Source organism: Aulonocara stuartgranti (genome assembly GCF_965226115.1).
Source record: "Aulonocara stuartgranti genome assembly, chromosome: 6".
NCBI classification, from domain to species: Eukaryota; Metazoa; Chordata; class Actinopteri; order Cichliformes; family Cichlidae; genus Aulonocara; species Aulonocara stuartgranti.
The window spans coordinates 30,077,758-30,093,274 of record NC_138944.1 but is presented as its reverse complement, the minus strand read 5'-3'; the positions used below and the strand labels follow the sequence as shown (position 1 = coordinate 30,093,274).

The following is a 15,517-nucleotide window of genomic DNA, read 5'->3' as shown; positions in this document are numbered from 1 at the left end:
TCCTGTTTTCCTTCAGCCTGGAAAGAGGAAAGAGGCTGGTTTATGTAACAGGACTCCTCTCTGAGATCAGATTACTTTAAAGCAGCCGAGCAAGAGGGAGCCATGGGTTTTGTTCTTCTCTTCTCTTTGCAAACATGGATACTGCTGATCACATTTATCTGCATATTTGTTATGTGAGTTAATGTTTACAGTAAAACAGTTTAAATTTAAGCTGGCAACAGCTGAATTGGTCAAGACAAGCAAGTTAACAGTAAACAGTGTTTGAGTGAACCTGTGCACCTTCATGCTTTAACCCCTTTGATGTTCTTTCTAGGTACGGCCACTGGACCTTTGGTATATTTGAGAAGATGGGGATCCCGGGTCCAAAGCCAGTCATGTACTGGGGAACAATAGCCAGGCACAACCGTGTATGTAAATCCTTGTGATTGCTATTTGTAAAGATCGAATGATTTGTACCAAGTTCAGAAGGATACAGTGAATAATGTATAACATATCTTGGTGATAAATATGCATTTCCTGTTAACAGGTTCACTACTTAGATGACTACGAATGTGCTCAAAAGTATGGGAGGATATGGGGGTGAGTTTGTAAAACTGTCCATATAAGAGCTTGTGCGTGTTTTTAATTTATTTCTTTGTTTTTGTCAGCACAACTGGAGCCAAAGTTCCTTCAGCAATTAAAAATATTTTCCATGACAAATACCTCCCAAAATGCAGATGTGTTCTGTGTAAATGTTCAGTGTGTATGAGTTCAGGAAACCCATGCTGGCTGTGATGGATCCTGATATGCTGAAAACCATCCTGGTGAAGGAGTGCTTCACCTACTTTACCAACCGCAGGGTGAGAACACGAACATGAAATGAACACTGACTGAAACAAAACACCCAACAGTCTGTTATAGTAAAACTTTGTGGTAACTAGTAACCCTGGGATATGATTGTTTTTTGTTTTTTCCAATAAAACGATCAAAACAATCAAAATGATCAAATCATCCTGCTGGAAATACAAAATTTCAAGAAATGTTTTCGCGAGTTCCCTCAGTAACAACAGAAGCTGAAAACACTGAAAACTGTGAAAATCCTCTGCTCACATAATTTCCATCCATGTTTCAGATAAACTCTATTCATGATTATGATAAATACCACTGCACTTGAATATGACATACAGTCAAGCTTTGCTCTTTCGTACCTTTTATCGCTGGAAAAAAGTGTGATATTCGACCCAAAGGTGGTTGAAACATGCTAATGTTAGCATGTGTACATACAGCATACAACAGTAACATATCAAGCACGCTCACTTTCTGCTCTGATATGGCTCTTTAGCTTTTAAAATTATATAATAACACTTTTAACATAGCACATGTTCAAAGATGTAACAACTTACACTATCAGTCAAAAGTTTGGACACACCTTCTCATTTAATGTATTTTTATTTTTATTTTTACTACTTCCTACATTGTAGATACAAACTGAAGAAATCAGATATATGAAGAAAGATATATGGAGTTATGTAGCAAAGTCTTATATTTTAGATTCCTTAAAGTTGCCACCCTTTGCTTTGTGACAGCGCTGCAAATCCTTGGCCTTGTTTCAATGAGCTTCATGATGTGATCACCTGAAAAGGTTTTCACTTCACAGGTGTCCCCTGTCAGCATTCATTTGTGGAAATTCTTGCCTTCTTAATGGGGTTGGGACCATCAGTTGTGTCAGGTTGGTACACAGTTGACATCCCTATTTGACAACTGTTAGAATTCCTATTATAGGAAGAACCAATCAGCTAAGTAAAGAGAAACGACAGTCCATCATTACTTTAAAAACTGAAGGTCAATCGAGAACATTGCTAAAACTTTGAATATTAATGTTCCCAAGTGCAGTCGCAAAAACCATCAAGAACTACGACGAAACTGGCTCACATGAGGACCTCCCCAGGAAAGGAAGACCAAATGGTAAATGGCCTGTATTTGTATAGCGCTTTTTCTAGTCCCTAAGGACCCCAAAGCGCTTTACACATCCAGTCACCCACCCATTCACACACTGGTGACGGCAAGCTACATTGTAGCTACAGCCGCCCTGCGGCGCACTGACAGAGGCGAGGCTGCCGGACACTGGCGCCACCGGGCCCTCTGACTACCACCAGTAGGCAACGGGTGAAGTGTCTCGCCCAAGGACACAACAACCGAGACTGTCCAAGCTGGGGCTTGAACCGGCAACCTTCCAATTACAAGGCGAACTCCCAACTCTTGAGCCACAATCGCCCCCAAGAGTCACCTCTACTGCTGAAGATAAAATCATCTGAGTCACCAGCCTCAGAAATTGCAAGTTAACAGCACCTCAGATTAGAGCCCAGATAAATGCCACAAAGAGTTTCAGTAGCAGACACATCTCTACATCAACTGTTCAGAGGAGACTGTGTGAATCAGGTCTTTATGATCAAATAGCTGCTAAGAAGCCACGACTAAGGAAAAGCAACAAACACAAGAGATTTGTTTGGGCCAAGAATAACAAGGACATTAGACCAGTGGAAATCTGTGCTTTGGTCTGATGAGTCCAAATCTGAAATCTTTGGTTCCACCTGGCGTGTCTTTGTGTGACACAGAAAATGTGAACACGTGGTCTCTACATGCATGATTCCCAGCGTGAAGCATGGAGGAGGTGGTGTGATGGTACTGGTGCTTTGCTGGTAACACTCTTGGGGATTCATTCAAAATTGAAGGCACACTGAACCAGCATGACTACCACAGCATCCTGCAACAACACGCCCTCCCATCTGGTTTGCGTTTAATCGGACCATCATTTATTTTTCAACAGGACAATGACCCCAAACACACCTCCAGGCTGTGTAAGGGCTGTTTGACCAAGAAGGAGAGCGATGGCCTGGCTTCCACAGTCACCTGACCCAAACCCAGTCGAGATGGTTTGGGATGAGATGGACCTCAGAGTGAAGGCAAAAGAGCCAACAGGTGCTCAGCATCTCTGGGAACAAGACTGTTGGAAAACCATTTCAGGTGACGACCTCATGAAGCTCATCGAGAGAATGCCAAGAGTGTGCAAAGCAGTAATCAAAGCAAAGGTCGGCTACTTTGAAGAATCTAAAATATAAAACATATTTTGAGGGTTTTTTTGTTTACTATATGATTCCATACATGTTCACTCATAGTTTTGATTTGCATCTGCGAATCCTTTGCCTTATCATTGTACAAGTATTTACAGCTGTTTGCCAAACACGTGCAAACATATAACCACGACTTAAAACCACTATCTCTCTAGAACTTTCGTCTGAACGGAGATCTCTATGACGCAGTGTCTCTGGCTGAGGATGATCAGTGGAGACGGATTCGTAACATCCTCTCTCCCTCCTTCACCTCTGGCCATCTAAAAGAAGTAGGTGGAGACATATGGAGGTTACAAAAGAGTATTATTTGTCTTCACCATTGTTTCACTTGCGTTCTTTTCCTCTGTTCAAGATGTTTAGCATCATGAAGCATCATTCGCACAAACTGACAGACAGCCTGCAGTCCAAGGCGCACAATGATGAGGTCATTATTGTGAAAGAGTGAGTGATACCATCCAAGCTACGTTTGTAAAACATTAAACCTCAGATTTTCCCCCAAGATGAAAAATAAATGTGTTAGCTAAAGGAACTTGTGGGCTGATTTTGCAGCTGTGTGGAGCAAACAGTTGAAGGCCTTGAATGTGCCACTGCTGAGTACAATGTGTGCATTCCAGCTTCTTTGGATCCTACAGCATTGACGTGATGGCAAGCTGTATATTCAGTGTGGATTTTGACTCAATCAAGAACCCTTCAAATCCCTTCATCACCCACGCAAACCAGATGTTTAAATTTTCCATTCTTCTTTATATTTTTCAAGGTACTGCCTCTGTTTTGTTTTGGGTTTTTTTGTCTTATTATTAACAGATTTATTTGGTAACCAAACGTTTTGACCCATTTTTTCTTTCTCAGCATGCTTTCCAATTTTTCTTCCTCTCCTGGAGTGCCTGGGTGTCTCCTTGTTCCCCAAGTCTTCTACCGCTTTCTTAAAGTCAGTTGCGGAGAAGGTCAAAGCCGAACGCATCAGCTCGTCCCAGGTTTGGACAAACACAAGCTCGGTATCGTCATAAATATAGTCTTGTCTCGCAGCTCATCGAATGCTTAGCTACAATGAAACTTGCAGAAATCCAGTTGAGAAACCACTAACAGATGACTGAAACAATCTCACCTCATGACCTGTTTACATGTTTTAGTCACATCGTGTGACCTTGATTGTTAAATAGAAATATCCAAATATGCCTACCAAATCTCCTGTGATCTCAACATGGTGTGCCACACATGCCTCACATATAAAAAGATCACCAGAAGATGCGAGGTTTCAAATTTCCTAAAGAGAATTATTGGCGCCAATTCTTAAACTCATATTCCCTGATTTTAGTTTTATGGTAAATCATTTTTATGTGTGTGTGTTTGAGGTTCACCTTCACATGCGGGCATTGTTTCAAGTGCTTGTTCAGATATGATGTAAAAGTCATTTAATCAGATGTGTTTTCGTATGACCTGTTTTAGGCTTCAGATGATATGCTTCAGCATTTGATCAAGTGTCAGACAGCCAGTGAAAATGACAAAGAAAAGAAGCATAAGGGTAAAAACATCACTACACATAGAGTCCCTGTGGTCACATCTATGCACATCAGATGTCTCATGCCCTCTTCTGTTGTTCCTAACAGGTCTTACTGAACACGAGATAATTTCCCAAGTGACCATGTTTGTGTTTGCTGGCTACGAGACGAGTGCCATCGCTCTTGTTTTTTTAGCGTACAGTTTGGCACGAAATCCTGAAATCATGAAACGCCTTCAAAGTGAAATAGACTCCACTTTCCCAAACAAGGTAGAATCAAAGTTTCTGATTATGGAGTTGTTTTCTTAATATTATTTGATGAAAACATTAAATCAGAGCTGTCTTTAACCAAAATTGTGATTTGTAACAACCTTATAGGGTCCAGTTGAGTATGAAGCTCTGATGCAGATGGAGTACCTGGACAGTGTGGTCAGTGAGTGTCTGAGGTAATGAGCTTTTACTTGTGCTTGCTGAAAGAATATACACTATGAGACCGCGTGGTGACAAAGAGAGAGCGTAGGAGCGTACCACAGCCAATAGGACCTGAGTTACAGGCTGTGTAAATGTGTGATCTAAGACAGTCCAGCACATACTTGCAGGTTGTGAGAGGGCATGCAAGCTGGGACATTGCACATGGATTGCACAAACACCAGCATACAAGAATAATTTAAAAAAAATTGCCACCTAGTGAAAAAACATATACTCATACCACATCAATCCAAATGCCAGTAGGAGTGCTTGTGATTGCATGCTTAGTGAAATACAGACATTTAAAAAGTATTCCCATTTTGTCAACAGGCTGTACCCCTCAATTCCACGTCTGGAACGAGTGGCTAAAGAAACTGTAAAAATCAGTGAAATCACAATCCCAAAGGGCATGCTTGTTATGGTTCCAGTCTACGCTCTGCACCGTGACCCGGAGCTGTGGCCAGAGCCAGAGGAGTTCAAACCTGACAGGTAGTTAGCAAATTAGCAAGTTAGCAATTTATCTTATCGTTCTGAAGATAAATAGCAACAATTCTGCAAAGCTACTTATCATTTACTTAAGTCATGCCAACAAGGAATTTCCAAGTACAGCCTTTCTCACTACTGGGGATTCTGAGGGATGTTGAGGGTTGTTTACTCATGCAGTCATTCACTGCCAAGATTAACCCTGTAAAACTTAAAACAACTAAATAATCCACAGAAAGTTACATTTCAAACAATTCAGTTTTTATTGAACCTTCTAAACTAATGTATTAATTCATAAATAACAGTTTGCACATTTGTTCCATAGTTTAATATCATTTTTGCTACATCTGGCATTTTTATGCAATTTCTTTCTCACAGTAGGCCTGTGTCAGGTTACTGAGGAAAAAAGAAATCACACACAAAAACATGATATGCTTGGCATTACAACATTAAGCATATTTTCTTTTGTAAATATCTTTGTATTATATTTTAAAGGACATGTTATTAGGGCAGCATTTAAACACTTCTGTTATATGATTCTATTAATCAATTTAAAGCAGTCATAGCAGGCAGAAAAAATCATATAAATTGTGGGTATTTGACATATTTTTTCAATTTGTTTTACAGATTTAGTAAAGAAAACAAGCAGAACATCAACCCGTATACTTACCTTCCATTTGGGGCTGGGCCAAGGAGCTGCATGGGGACGCGATTTGCTCTGATGATGGTTAAACTGGCCATGGTGGAAGTTTTGCAGAACTTCAGCTTCTCAGTCTGCAAAGAAACAGAGGTGACTGTGTGTAAATTGCAAACTTAGCTTGACATAATTTCCTTCGTGCAATAAGAAAACAACATTTGCTGTCAAAAACTGATGTTTCTGATTTAGTGAATTTGTTCGTTCCTCAGATCCCCTTAGAGATGGATGTTGCAGGCTTTGTCTCTCCGGTTCGACCAATCAAACTAAAGCTGAAGATGCGTTCCATCAGCTCAGCAAATGTGGATCCATGTAACTAGAAAGCGCTCAGAGATTAAAATGCAAGAAAAACTCTGGGTATGAAAATACCAATTTAATATATTTTATTAATGATCATCTACTCATTTCTTGTCAGTTGGTTAGAATTTAAAAAAGCAGTGAATAATCACTAATCACTGACATGTCACATCATTAAGAAGTAATGACACAGAGTGCCTCACTAACATACAGAAAAAGGTGGAAGATTTACATAAATATTTGGAAAGAGACAACTTTTTAAAATAATTTTGTTTCTGTACATTACCATGATACATTTTAAACGAAACAACTGAGATGCAGTTGAAGGGCAGACTTTCACCTTTAATTCAGTGGGTTGAACAAAAAGATTGTGTAAAAGTGTGAGGAACTAAAGTATACTTTAACACAATCCAATCATGTCAGGAGCTCAAAAGTAATTGGACTAATTAAATAAGTGAAAATACAATGTTCATTTCTAATACTTGGTTGAAAACTCTTTGCTGGTAATGACAGCCTGAAGTCTTGAACTCTGATGCTGGGTTTCCTCTTTTTTAATGCACCACCAGGCCTTTACTGCAGCGGCTTTCGGCTGCTGTTTATTTGGTAGACTTGGATATCTCCCTGGAGAGTGTTGTTCACTTGCTGGTTGTTTTCAAGGGGTTTCTCTAGGAAATGATTCTGCGATTATCCACCACTGTTGGCTTCCGTTGATGTCCAGGTCTTTTGGTATTGCTGAGTTCATCAGTGCTTCCTTTGTTTCTCAGGATGTACCAAAGTGCAGATTTTGCCATTTCCAATATTGTAGGATTTGTCAGCTTCACAGCTTAAGGATGGCTTGTTTCACTTGCACGGAGAGCTCCTTTGACCTCATGTTGTCTCTTCACAGCAAAATCTTCCAAATGCAAGCAACACACCTCAAATCAACTCCAGACCTTTTATTTGTTTGATTGATAATGACACCACGAAGGAATTGCCCACACCTGCTCATTAAATAGCCTTTGAGTCAATTGTCCAAAACAAACAAAATCACAGATCTATAATGAAAGGGTCATGGATGAAGGCTTAATTTAAAGGCTTTAATTTTACACATGTTAAATTACTCTTTCATTGGAAAAGTGATACATAAACATATTTGGGAGACAGCATCTCTTAACTGTGAGAGCTCTAAAAAAAAGCCGAGAGAGTGGGAGGAAGAGAGTGGGTGTGGATGCTGCTTATCTTCCTGGAGGAGCATTTTTCATTTGTTTTATTCTTATTAACCCTGCTGTTCATTAATAAACTATTCTTGCAACAGACACAGCTCATCCTCCGTGGTTTTCTTTGAGTGCATTTTCCTAAGTCAACTAAACACAAGCTGATTGAGAGGCTCAGGCTTTACAGCCCAAAGCTTTTGACACAACTCAAACAGATGACCAGAAGACATAAAGACACTTTTCCAGTGAATGAACACCCTTTTCTATTTAAATTCAAAAACTCAGGTATCTGAGCCAAAAGCCAAAATGACTGTAACGTGATTACATGTAGACATGATCCACGAAATGAAGCTTATGCGTAAATTCAATAAGGAAGCTCTGTAATCAGCCATCTGGCTGTTTCCTGGGTGTTAGTCTGCTTTTCTGTTCTCTGCAGCTCTGTGACTTTCCCACGCTGTCAATCTCAGTAGCGTTATCATTACTCTGGTCCAATTCTGTCATGATGGGTGCTTGGAGTCCAATTGGCAAATACATTAATTCCCTAATCTCCATAAATCATGTTCAAATCCTCCAAGTTGATCTCTCCTTATTGAGCTGCAACAAAAAAGTGGTGGCGCTCCGAGAGGATATGAAAACAAAACACCCGAGAAGTGATGTGACGTTTGTAATCAGCTCTTTGGAGAATTAAAGGTTATAATGTAACATAATACTGTAAAGCTTTGTGGTCTAATCATGGTGTATTTTAGTTACCGGCCCCGGCTCGGACAATCTTGGTCGTTGTGTCCTTGGGCAAGACACTTCACCCGTTGCCTACTGGCTGGTGGTGGTCAGTGTTCGGCAGCCTCGCCTCTGTCAGTGCGCCCCAGGGCGGCTGTGGCTACAATGTAGCTTGCCATCACCAGTGTGTGAATGTGTGTGTGAATGGGTGGATGACTGGATGTGTAAAGTGCTTTGGGGTCCTTAGGGACTAGTAAAGCGCTATATAAATACAGGCCATTTACCAGAGAAATATGATTGTGCCCTTTTCAGATTTTATAGATTTCAGCTATTTCCAGGATCCCGTAACCTCTTATCTTGTTCATATACGACTTTGCATTTCCTCCTCTCACCCCAAACTGATCTAGCTAATGGCAGCCCTCCATGAGCTTGGAGGTTTCCACTTGTTAAAACGAAGTTTTTCTGTCCCACTGTCACCAAGTGCTTGCTTGTCTGATTATTGGGATTTTCCCCTGATTGTTGTTGTAATTTGGTGATATATAACTAAAACTGAATTGAATTGAAGTGAATTGAATTGATACATGCTTTAGACAAAAATAGAAATTGTTGATTATTCTTTACAATACGTTGTCATAAACTCTTTGCCCATACTAAACAATGACCGTCCACAAGGGCCAAATGCCTGACTGCTACGTTTTTGTCTTTACTGGATCTATGTTAACGCTTTAAAGCCTAAACCATGAAATAATTGCCAGAAAATTCAAAAAAGAAATTAAATAGAGTGTTTAGTGCACCTGCAGACAAAATAAGGTAGTACAAAAACTGACATGGTGTTTATGTACACAAGAAACATCAAGATTAAAATGAAGAAAAGTCCTCTTCTTAGACGAGGAGGGTTAAGAACGTGGCACCAGCTTCAGTTTGATTGGTCGTTTTGGTTGTAGCAGACCCTGGATGTCCAGTTCAATGGGGATCTGCAGAGAAGTGGCATGTAGAATAAATGACAATAACACACAAAACTAACAGTCAGAGAAGATGATCTGGGCTCTCACCTCGGTCTCCTTACACACAGAGAAGCTGTACCTCTGGAGGATCTCCACTATTGCAAGTTTCATCACAACCAGAGCAAATCGCATCCCAATGCAGTTCCTCGGGCCTGCTCCAAAAGGCATGTAGCTGTACGGATCAATTGTCTCCTTGTTTTCCTTGCTGAACCTGAGAACACACACACACACACACACACACACACACACACACACACACACACACACACACACACACACACACTATTAACAACAGAAACTGGGTTATATCCCACAGAGCTTCATTCTGCTTTGTCACATCAGACACCTTTCCGTACCTCTCAGGTTTGAATTTCTCTGGTTCAGGCCAAATCTCGGGGTCCCGGTGCATCGGCCAGGTGGGTACCATGACAACCATACCTTTTGGAATCACAAAGCCATTTATCTCCACACTGGCCTTGGCCACACGCTCCAAACGTGAAGCAATGGGGAACAATCGGAGAGACTCATTGATGACACAGTCGAGATACTCCATCTGCATTAGTTCCTGGTACTGGATGGGAGCCTGAACACAAGCACATAAACATGACTGATGATAGAGACATAGTAAGAAGCTGAACCCTGTGCTGATTTTATATATGAGTACAATATATAAAATAATATAATCACCATAACACAATATTATTATAACACATTATATCTACTGTATGATTTACTTTAGTTTAGTTATGCTAGAAAGAAATATATTGTCTTATATTAAGAATTCTGTGTGGTTACCTTGTTAGGGAAGGTTGCATCCACCTCCTCCTGCAGCTTTTTCATCACCTGAGGGTTTGTTGCCAAATTGTAAGACAAGAAAGTGAGAGAGCTGCTGGTCGTTTCGTAGCCAGCAAAGAGGAAAGTCATTGCTTGGGAAAGGATCTCATGATCTGTCAGACCTGAGGAGGTAGGAGGGATATACACGTTAGAACAGCTTTAAGCTGGTTTTTCCATGTGTGGAGACGTGTGTCCGTGTATCACCTTTATCCTGTTTGGAATCATTATTTTGCTGAGAGTCGATCATTAGCTGGAGGAAGTCCACTCGAGTCTGGAAGTCAACAAACACAGTCTGAGAACAGCTGTGATTTTATGTCAGAACAGGTTATTGGTACAAACACAAACTCACAGCTGTACCTTTTGTTTGCTGGTCTCTCGATCAATCTTGATCTTCTGTAGTGCAGCGTAAAAGAAGTCTGTCACAGATGCAGGGAAAAAGGAAAACTCCAATTTTTCCAATATGGGAATCATGAAGGGAAAGAAGGCTGAAATTAAACAAACAAGAGGACATTTATTAATGGAAGATGAAGGACAGCAGCTGCATTGATGGACATGTTGTAGTGGTGCCCAGTTTGATCCCAGGAGGAGACACAAATCCTTTAGACTGCACCAGGAAAAAATCTGCCAAAACAAACACGCAGAGCTACAAGCCAAGGTAAACACTTGTTGAATAACGGGAGCAGTCAAAAGGAGCTTCATGTATCAAAATGAATATTTTACCAATAGTGAGGACGATGGGGCTGAAAAGGTCAAATTTCAGCATCTTTTTGATGTTTGTGACAAAAGGATCTGAGGGGTTGTTGAGAGAGTCGATGTCCACACTGAAGGCGGTGCTGGTTACCACATCCATACTGTAGGGTCCGAAAAACCTGCAAAACCACACAAACACATCAAACATGACCTTTATTATTGCAGACTTAGAAGAGATGAATCTGCGTTTTTTCTGATGTATTTAAATGAAAACGGTATGAGAGTTCTCACTCTTTCATCTCTAGAGGTTCATCTTTATCTGCTTTCTTTTTCATGCTGCTGATCAGGACAGCTGAATGCTGCTTCATGATGTCAAACATCTGAGGCACAAACAGACAAAAAACAACAACGTCAAAAATGTTGAAACCGGATGCAATTACAACAGCACAGAGTATATATTGGGACTTCCAGGCCATACTCGGCACAGATGTTTCTGTATACTATGCAGACTTGGTTATGGCGTTCCATGAATGCCCTGCCTGCTAGCATCTTGCACCCTGCCATCATGAGCTGGACTGTCTGAGGGGCATCTTTACACAGCCTGCACCTGGGGCCTTGTCTGATGTGATAGACCCCAGCCTCTATGGATCTTGTGCTCAGAGCTTGTTCCTCTGCTGCCATGATTAGTGCCTCTGTGCTGTCTTTCAGTCCAGCTTTGTCCAGCCACTGGTAGGACTTCTATCTGCCGATGGTACATACCATGCAGGAGCCTGTCCTTCCATGATGGTTCCTCGTCTTACTCCTCTTTCCCAGGTTTCTGCTCCCTGAGGTATTCACTGATGCTTCAGTAGGGGCCATCTTCCTGATGTATTCATGGCTGTTCATTGTCTCATCCTGGACTGCCTCCTTCCTTCTGCTTAGCGTACAGCCTCAGGTTGCCCAACTTGGGGTGAGTCATAGGCCTTCTTGTAATCAATCCAGGCAGTGCACAGGTTGGTCAGCCTAGTTTTGCATGATTCTTGATGAAGAAGGTGCCTAAGAAGCACAACAAGCTGCCCATACCTGAGGCCTTGCAAACTGCCAATTAAAGACTCATAGCCTTGGCTAGTGCCTTGAAGAGGTATACCAGAGATAGAAGGCAGGAGAATAAATCAGCTGTAATCCCCTGAGCCATTCAAGGTGTTCTCTCAGTGGCAAGGGAACAATATGAGAACAGCCCCACCAAGGCTGGGGATGGAGCAATACTGGAAGAGCATAAAGTACTTTCAATCTACAGAGATCTACAGAGATATGCAGACTATACAGTATATTTATGTTACTTAATTTTTATCCACCACACGAGGGAGTATTATTGCCAGCATTATGTTATGCTTGGATAATGACAATAAAGAAACTTGAATCTTGATGCTATGTTTACCTTTTTAGGTGAATGCTTTTTGCTTCTTTTGTTTTTCAGCATGCAAAAAAAAAAAAAAAAAAAGCCAGAGGAGGCAGAGAGTGGGAGAGGGATGTACCTCTTTCAATCTCCCAGAGGTGAAGGAGGGAGAAAGGACGCTGCGGATCCTCCTCCACTGATCATCCTCTGCAACTGTCACAGCATCGTACAGCGGCCCATTCAGACGGAAATTCTGTAATAACATTCAAAGCAGCTGGTGATGAGGACAGAAGGTCAGATTTTTTTTAAAAAGAGACTGATTGAGTCGTATAATGTCCTTACTAACCCTGCGGTTTGTGAAGAAAGAGTAACACTCCTTTATCAGGATAGTTTTTATCATAGCAGGATCAGTGATACACAACACGGGCTGACGGCCATCAAAAATGCTGCGTACCACGACAGTAGAAGAAACAAGAAATAAAACAACTGAACATGCGAACAAGTGAAAGTAATACATTTTTCACTTTCACTTTCACACAGGTCTGCATGATTATTATTTACATCCATAGAAAAGCAGTCATGTACTGTAGACAACATAACTTACCCCCACATTTTCCCATATTTCTTATGACACTCTTCATCAAAGTTAAAAAATCCCTGGAAATAAGAACGAGATATACGGATGATTAATGAAACTTACCAAAAACACAGGTCACGTTTAACAAAGTAGAGACATTACAGGCATAACTGCATCAGTGACGTTAACTTCTAATGATACTGAAGTAACGTTGTGAGGTTTTCTACTTCCTGAGTTAACTAGTTAATCCAGATGTCTCAGTGGCTTTAATCAAAAGTCCGTCACAAGCTACTCAGATATTATTGCTTAAGAGTGCTTGTTGTTGTGTACAGCAGCCAGTTTGCATGTTTCATGCCATACAAATGTGTTTGACAACAGGTGCCTAACATTTAGAGGGGTCAGGGTGAAAGGGTCTTTCATAACCTGAAAATAACTGTACAAAACAACAGCTAAATAAAAAAAACTACACTATTCAAATATGATTGTAGTTGAAAAACCAATGAGCTATTGGAAGACATTGTCCTCGGTGTATACAGTGTAGGCTGGTATCGTAACCCACCTTTCTATATGCCAACATGGTGCCAAAGAATGGGATAGGTGAGGGCCCAGGGACGCCTAATCTCTTAAATGTCCCATATGTCCAGCAGGAATACCTGGAACAGGTGTAAGAGATTTAAAAAAGCAGCACAAATGGTACAAATACCTGAACACATCCAGTATTCTTTAAAACTTACACAAACAGCAGCGTGACGAGGGCAGCCAGCAGGGTCCATGTCTCTGCGGACAAGAAGAAGAAGTACCCCATGTCTGCAACGTTCCTCTTTTCTCTCAGCGATTACACAAACCTATGTGACGAGAGGCTTTTGTCTCCTGCTGCACATACCTGTTCTGTGAGTAAGGAAGGGGCGTTGGAGCCGATCCAATGGCAGGAGGAAGCATAAACAGAGACAGAGCTCGAGGAGCATTTACTGTGTATCAGTTAGTTTGATTAGCTCTGCCATGTGTAGTACTGCAGTCTTCATCATTTGTTATTGTACAGCTTGGATTAAAAAAGAAAGAAACCAGCTTGGATTAGCATATAGGTTTTTCTTCTCCTACACAAGAACTGAATGTTTTTCACATCGTAGTTTCTTCAATAAGTGTATGATTCAAACACCAAACATCAAGTCATTCAGCACGCTATCAGTCAGACTGTTTTATGTATACATGCTTAATTCCATACTGTGCTCACAGAAAAGCATGTCCAGACGTGCTCGGTGCTTTCTGTTGGTGGCAGAAAATGCTTTCACTGCTTCTTCCCAGTATGTGCTCACAGCACAGAAAGAGAAAAGAGGCTGAAGAGTTTTCTTATTCTTATTCGTACCAAGGGTAGGTGCACAGTTTTGCTAAACCAGTGACAAAGATACTTCTGAGCCCCTGAAACAAGAGCCATGAAGTGGTTACAGGAAGAGGGTGACAGATGAAGCAATTTTAAACAAGAAGCACTCCCAGAGCGCAAACCTCCACCAAGGCAGCTCACTCTCTAGACAGTATTTACTTTTCAAGGACAGTACTTTATTGTCTGTATATTCATTTTGTCTCATTTGTTCTTTTTAAAAGCACTTTAAGAAGTTTTTTTTTGTGTAGTTTAATAGCAGATAAGGCAAGGATGATAGATGTTTAGTTTGATTACACAAACATCATGTAGGTTGGACGAATAACAGCTATTGATTTGGTAATAACTTTATATGAATAGCTTAAGCTTTTTATATAGCTTGTTATATAATATTATACTTCAGTGTATTTCTAACTAGGAAGCTCTTTCAATACTTTCTTTAAAGGCATATGTTGGACATTTTAGAGTCATCTTGAAATAAAGGCAAATGTAAATGTAAAAGTGAGGTCAGATATTATATATTTGGATGCGAACTATAATGTGATATTTACAATCCCAATGTACCAGGATCACTTTCTAAAAGTTGCCAATACAAAGACAGGCAGAACAATTTTAAGCAGTTTTAAAGATTAAAAAAATATTTTATGAAAGTTTGACCTTTTGACCTTAAAGAAGAGGTCAGAGGTCCAAATGTGATATTTAGAATCCTCATATACTATTCCCTGTATACACCTATATGTTGCCAATACAAACAACTGCAGTAAGAAACATAGTTTTAAATAGTTCTATATAGCATTATTATCACTTTGATGAACACTGTACTGCCTGTGTAGCTTTATTAGGTTTTATACAGTAAAGTGATATTGTGATCGAATATGCTAAATTGCACTGCATTACATCAAAAGATTTGGTTTTATATTGAAGACGATCATAACTTGTCCATTTAAAACAAAGTCTAAATCCCAAACTAGAGCCTTATGAATAACACAATATGCCTGTGAAAGTCCTTGAATTAAAGTACCTTGATTGTTTGATTTAACGTCAGCTATGATAGTGTACGGAGGCAAAATTAACAAATTACCCCCCCAACCCACTAGTGTTAAAAAAAATGCACCAAATTGGATATTATCTGAAAACCAATGCTTGGAATAACAAATCAAATCAAACGCAGTACCCAATGATGGTGTAACGTACAGGCTCTT

At 40.4% G+C, this 15,517-nt stretch overlaps 2 protein-coding genes across 4 annotated transcripts; one reads left to right on the top strand and one right to left on the bottom strand.

The window, feature by feature from the left end:
• The first annotated feature begins 2 nt into the window (after positions 1-2).
• LOC309708705 (cytochrome P450 3A30-like) lies at positions 3-7,845 on the top strand. Of its 3 annotated transcripts, XM_082536960.1 has the most exons (14): positions 3-173; positions 314-407; positions 527-579; positions 740-839; positions 3,266-3,379; positions 3,463-3,551; positions 3,725-3,867; positions 3,960-4,084; positions 4,557-4,632; positions 4,718-4,878; positions 4,987-5,054; positions 5,407-5,565; positions 6,187-6,349; positions 6,466-7,845. In XM_082536960.1, exons 1-14 carry the CDS (start codon positions 103-105, stop codon positions 6,571-6,573), a joined length of 1,524 nt encoding a protein of 507 aa, XP_082393086.1. In that variant the 5' UTR covers positions 3-102; the 3' UTR covers positions 6,574-7,845. The 3 variants fall into 3 exon arrangements, with proteins under 3 accessions (XP_082393086.1, XP_082393088.1, XP_082393087.1); XM_082536962.1 differs by lacking the exons at positions 3-173; positions 314-407; positions 527-579 and adding an exon at positions 2,807-3,068 and having other exon boundaries at positions 749-839; XM_082536961.1 differs by lacking the exons at positions 3-173; positions 314-407; positions 527-579; positions 740-839 and adding exons at positions 1,875-1,944; positions 2,807-3,068.
• Positions 7,846-9,228: 1,383 nt separating this feature from the next.
• Positions 9,229-15,294, bottom strand: LOC309708707 (cytochrome P450 3A40-like). Its single transcript, XM_082536964.1, has 13 exons — positions 13,675-15,294; positions 13,500-13,593; positions 12,968-13,020; positions 12,710-12,809; positions 12,503-12,616; positions 11,280-11,368; positions 11,019-11,167; positions 10,656-10,783; positions 10,503-10,569; positions 10,260-10,420; positions 9,821-10,047; positions 9,513-9,675; positions 9,229-9,434 (listed from the first exon to the last, which is right to left on the bottom strand). The coding sequence occupies exons 1-13, from the start codon at positions 13,743-13,745 to the stop codon at positions 9,357-9,359; spliced, it is 1,494 nt and encodes a 497-aa protein (XP_082393090.1). The 5' UTR covers positions 13,746-15,294; the 3' UTR covers positions 9,229-9,356.
• Positions 15,295-15,517: the final 223 nt, after the last annotated feature.

Excerpts from the sequence above, each read along its gene's own strand:
- LOC309708705 (XM_082536960.1), top strand. The coding sequence starts at position 103 with ATGGGTTTTGTTCTTCTCTTCTCTTTGCAAACATGGATACTGCTGATC. Across the intron at positions 408-526 it reads CAATAGCCAGGCACAACCGT|GTTCACTACTTAGATGACTA; the intron begins GTATGTAAATCC and ends TCCTGTTAACAG. Across the intron at positions 4,633-4,717 it reads CAAAGAAAAGAAGCATAAGG|GTCTTACTGAACACGAGATA; the intron begins GTAAAAACATCA and ends TGTTCCTAACAG.
- LOC309708707 (XM_082536964.1), bottom strand. The coding sequence starts at position 13,745 with ATGGGGTACTTCTTCTTCTTGTCCGCAGAGACATGGACCCTGCTGGCT. Across the intron at positions 11,369-12,502 it reads CCTCTGGGAGATTGAAAGAG|ATGTTTGACATCATGAAGCA; the intron begins GTACATCCCTCT and ends TTTGTGCCTCAG. Across the intron at positions 10,048-10,259 it reads ATGCAACCTTCCCTAACAAG|GCTCCCATCCAGTACCAGGA; the intron begins GTAACCACACAG and ends GCTTGTGTTCAG.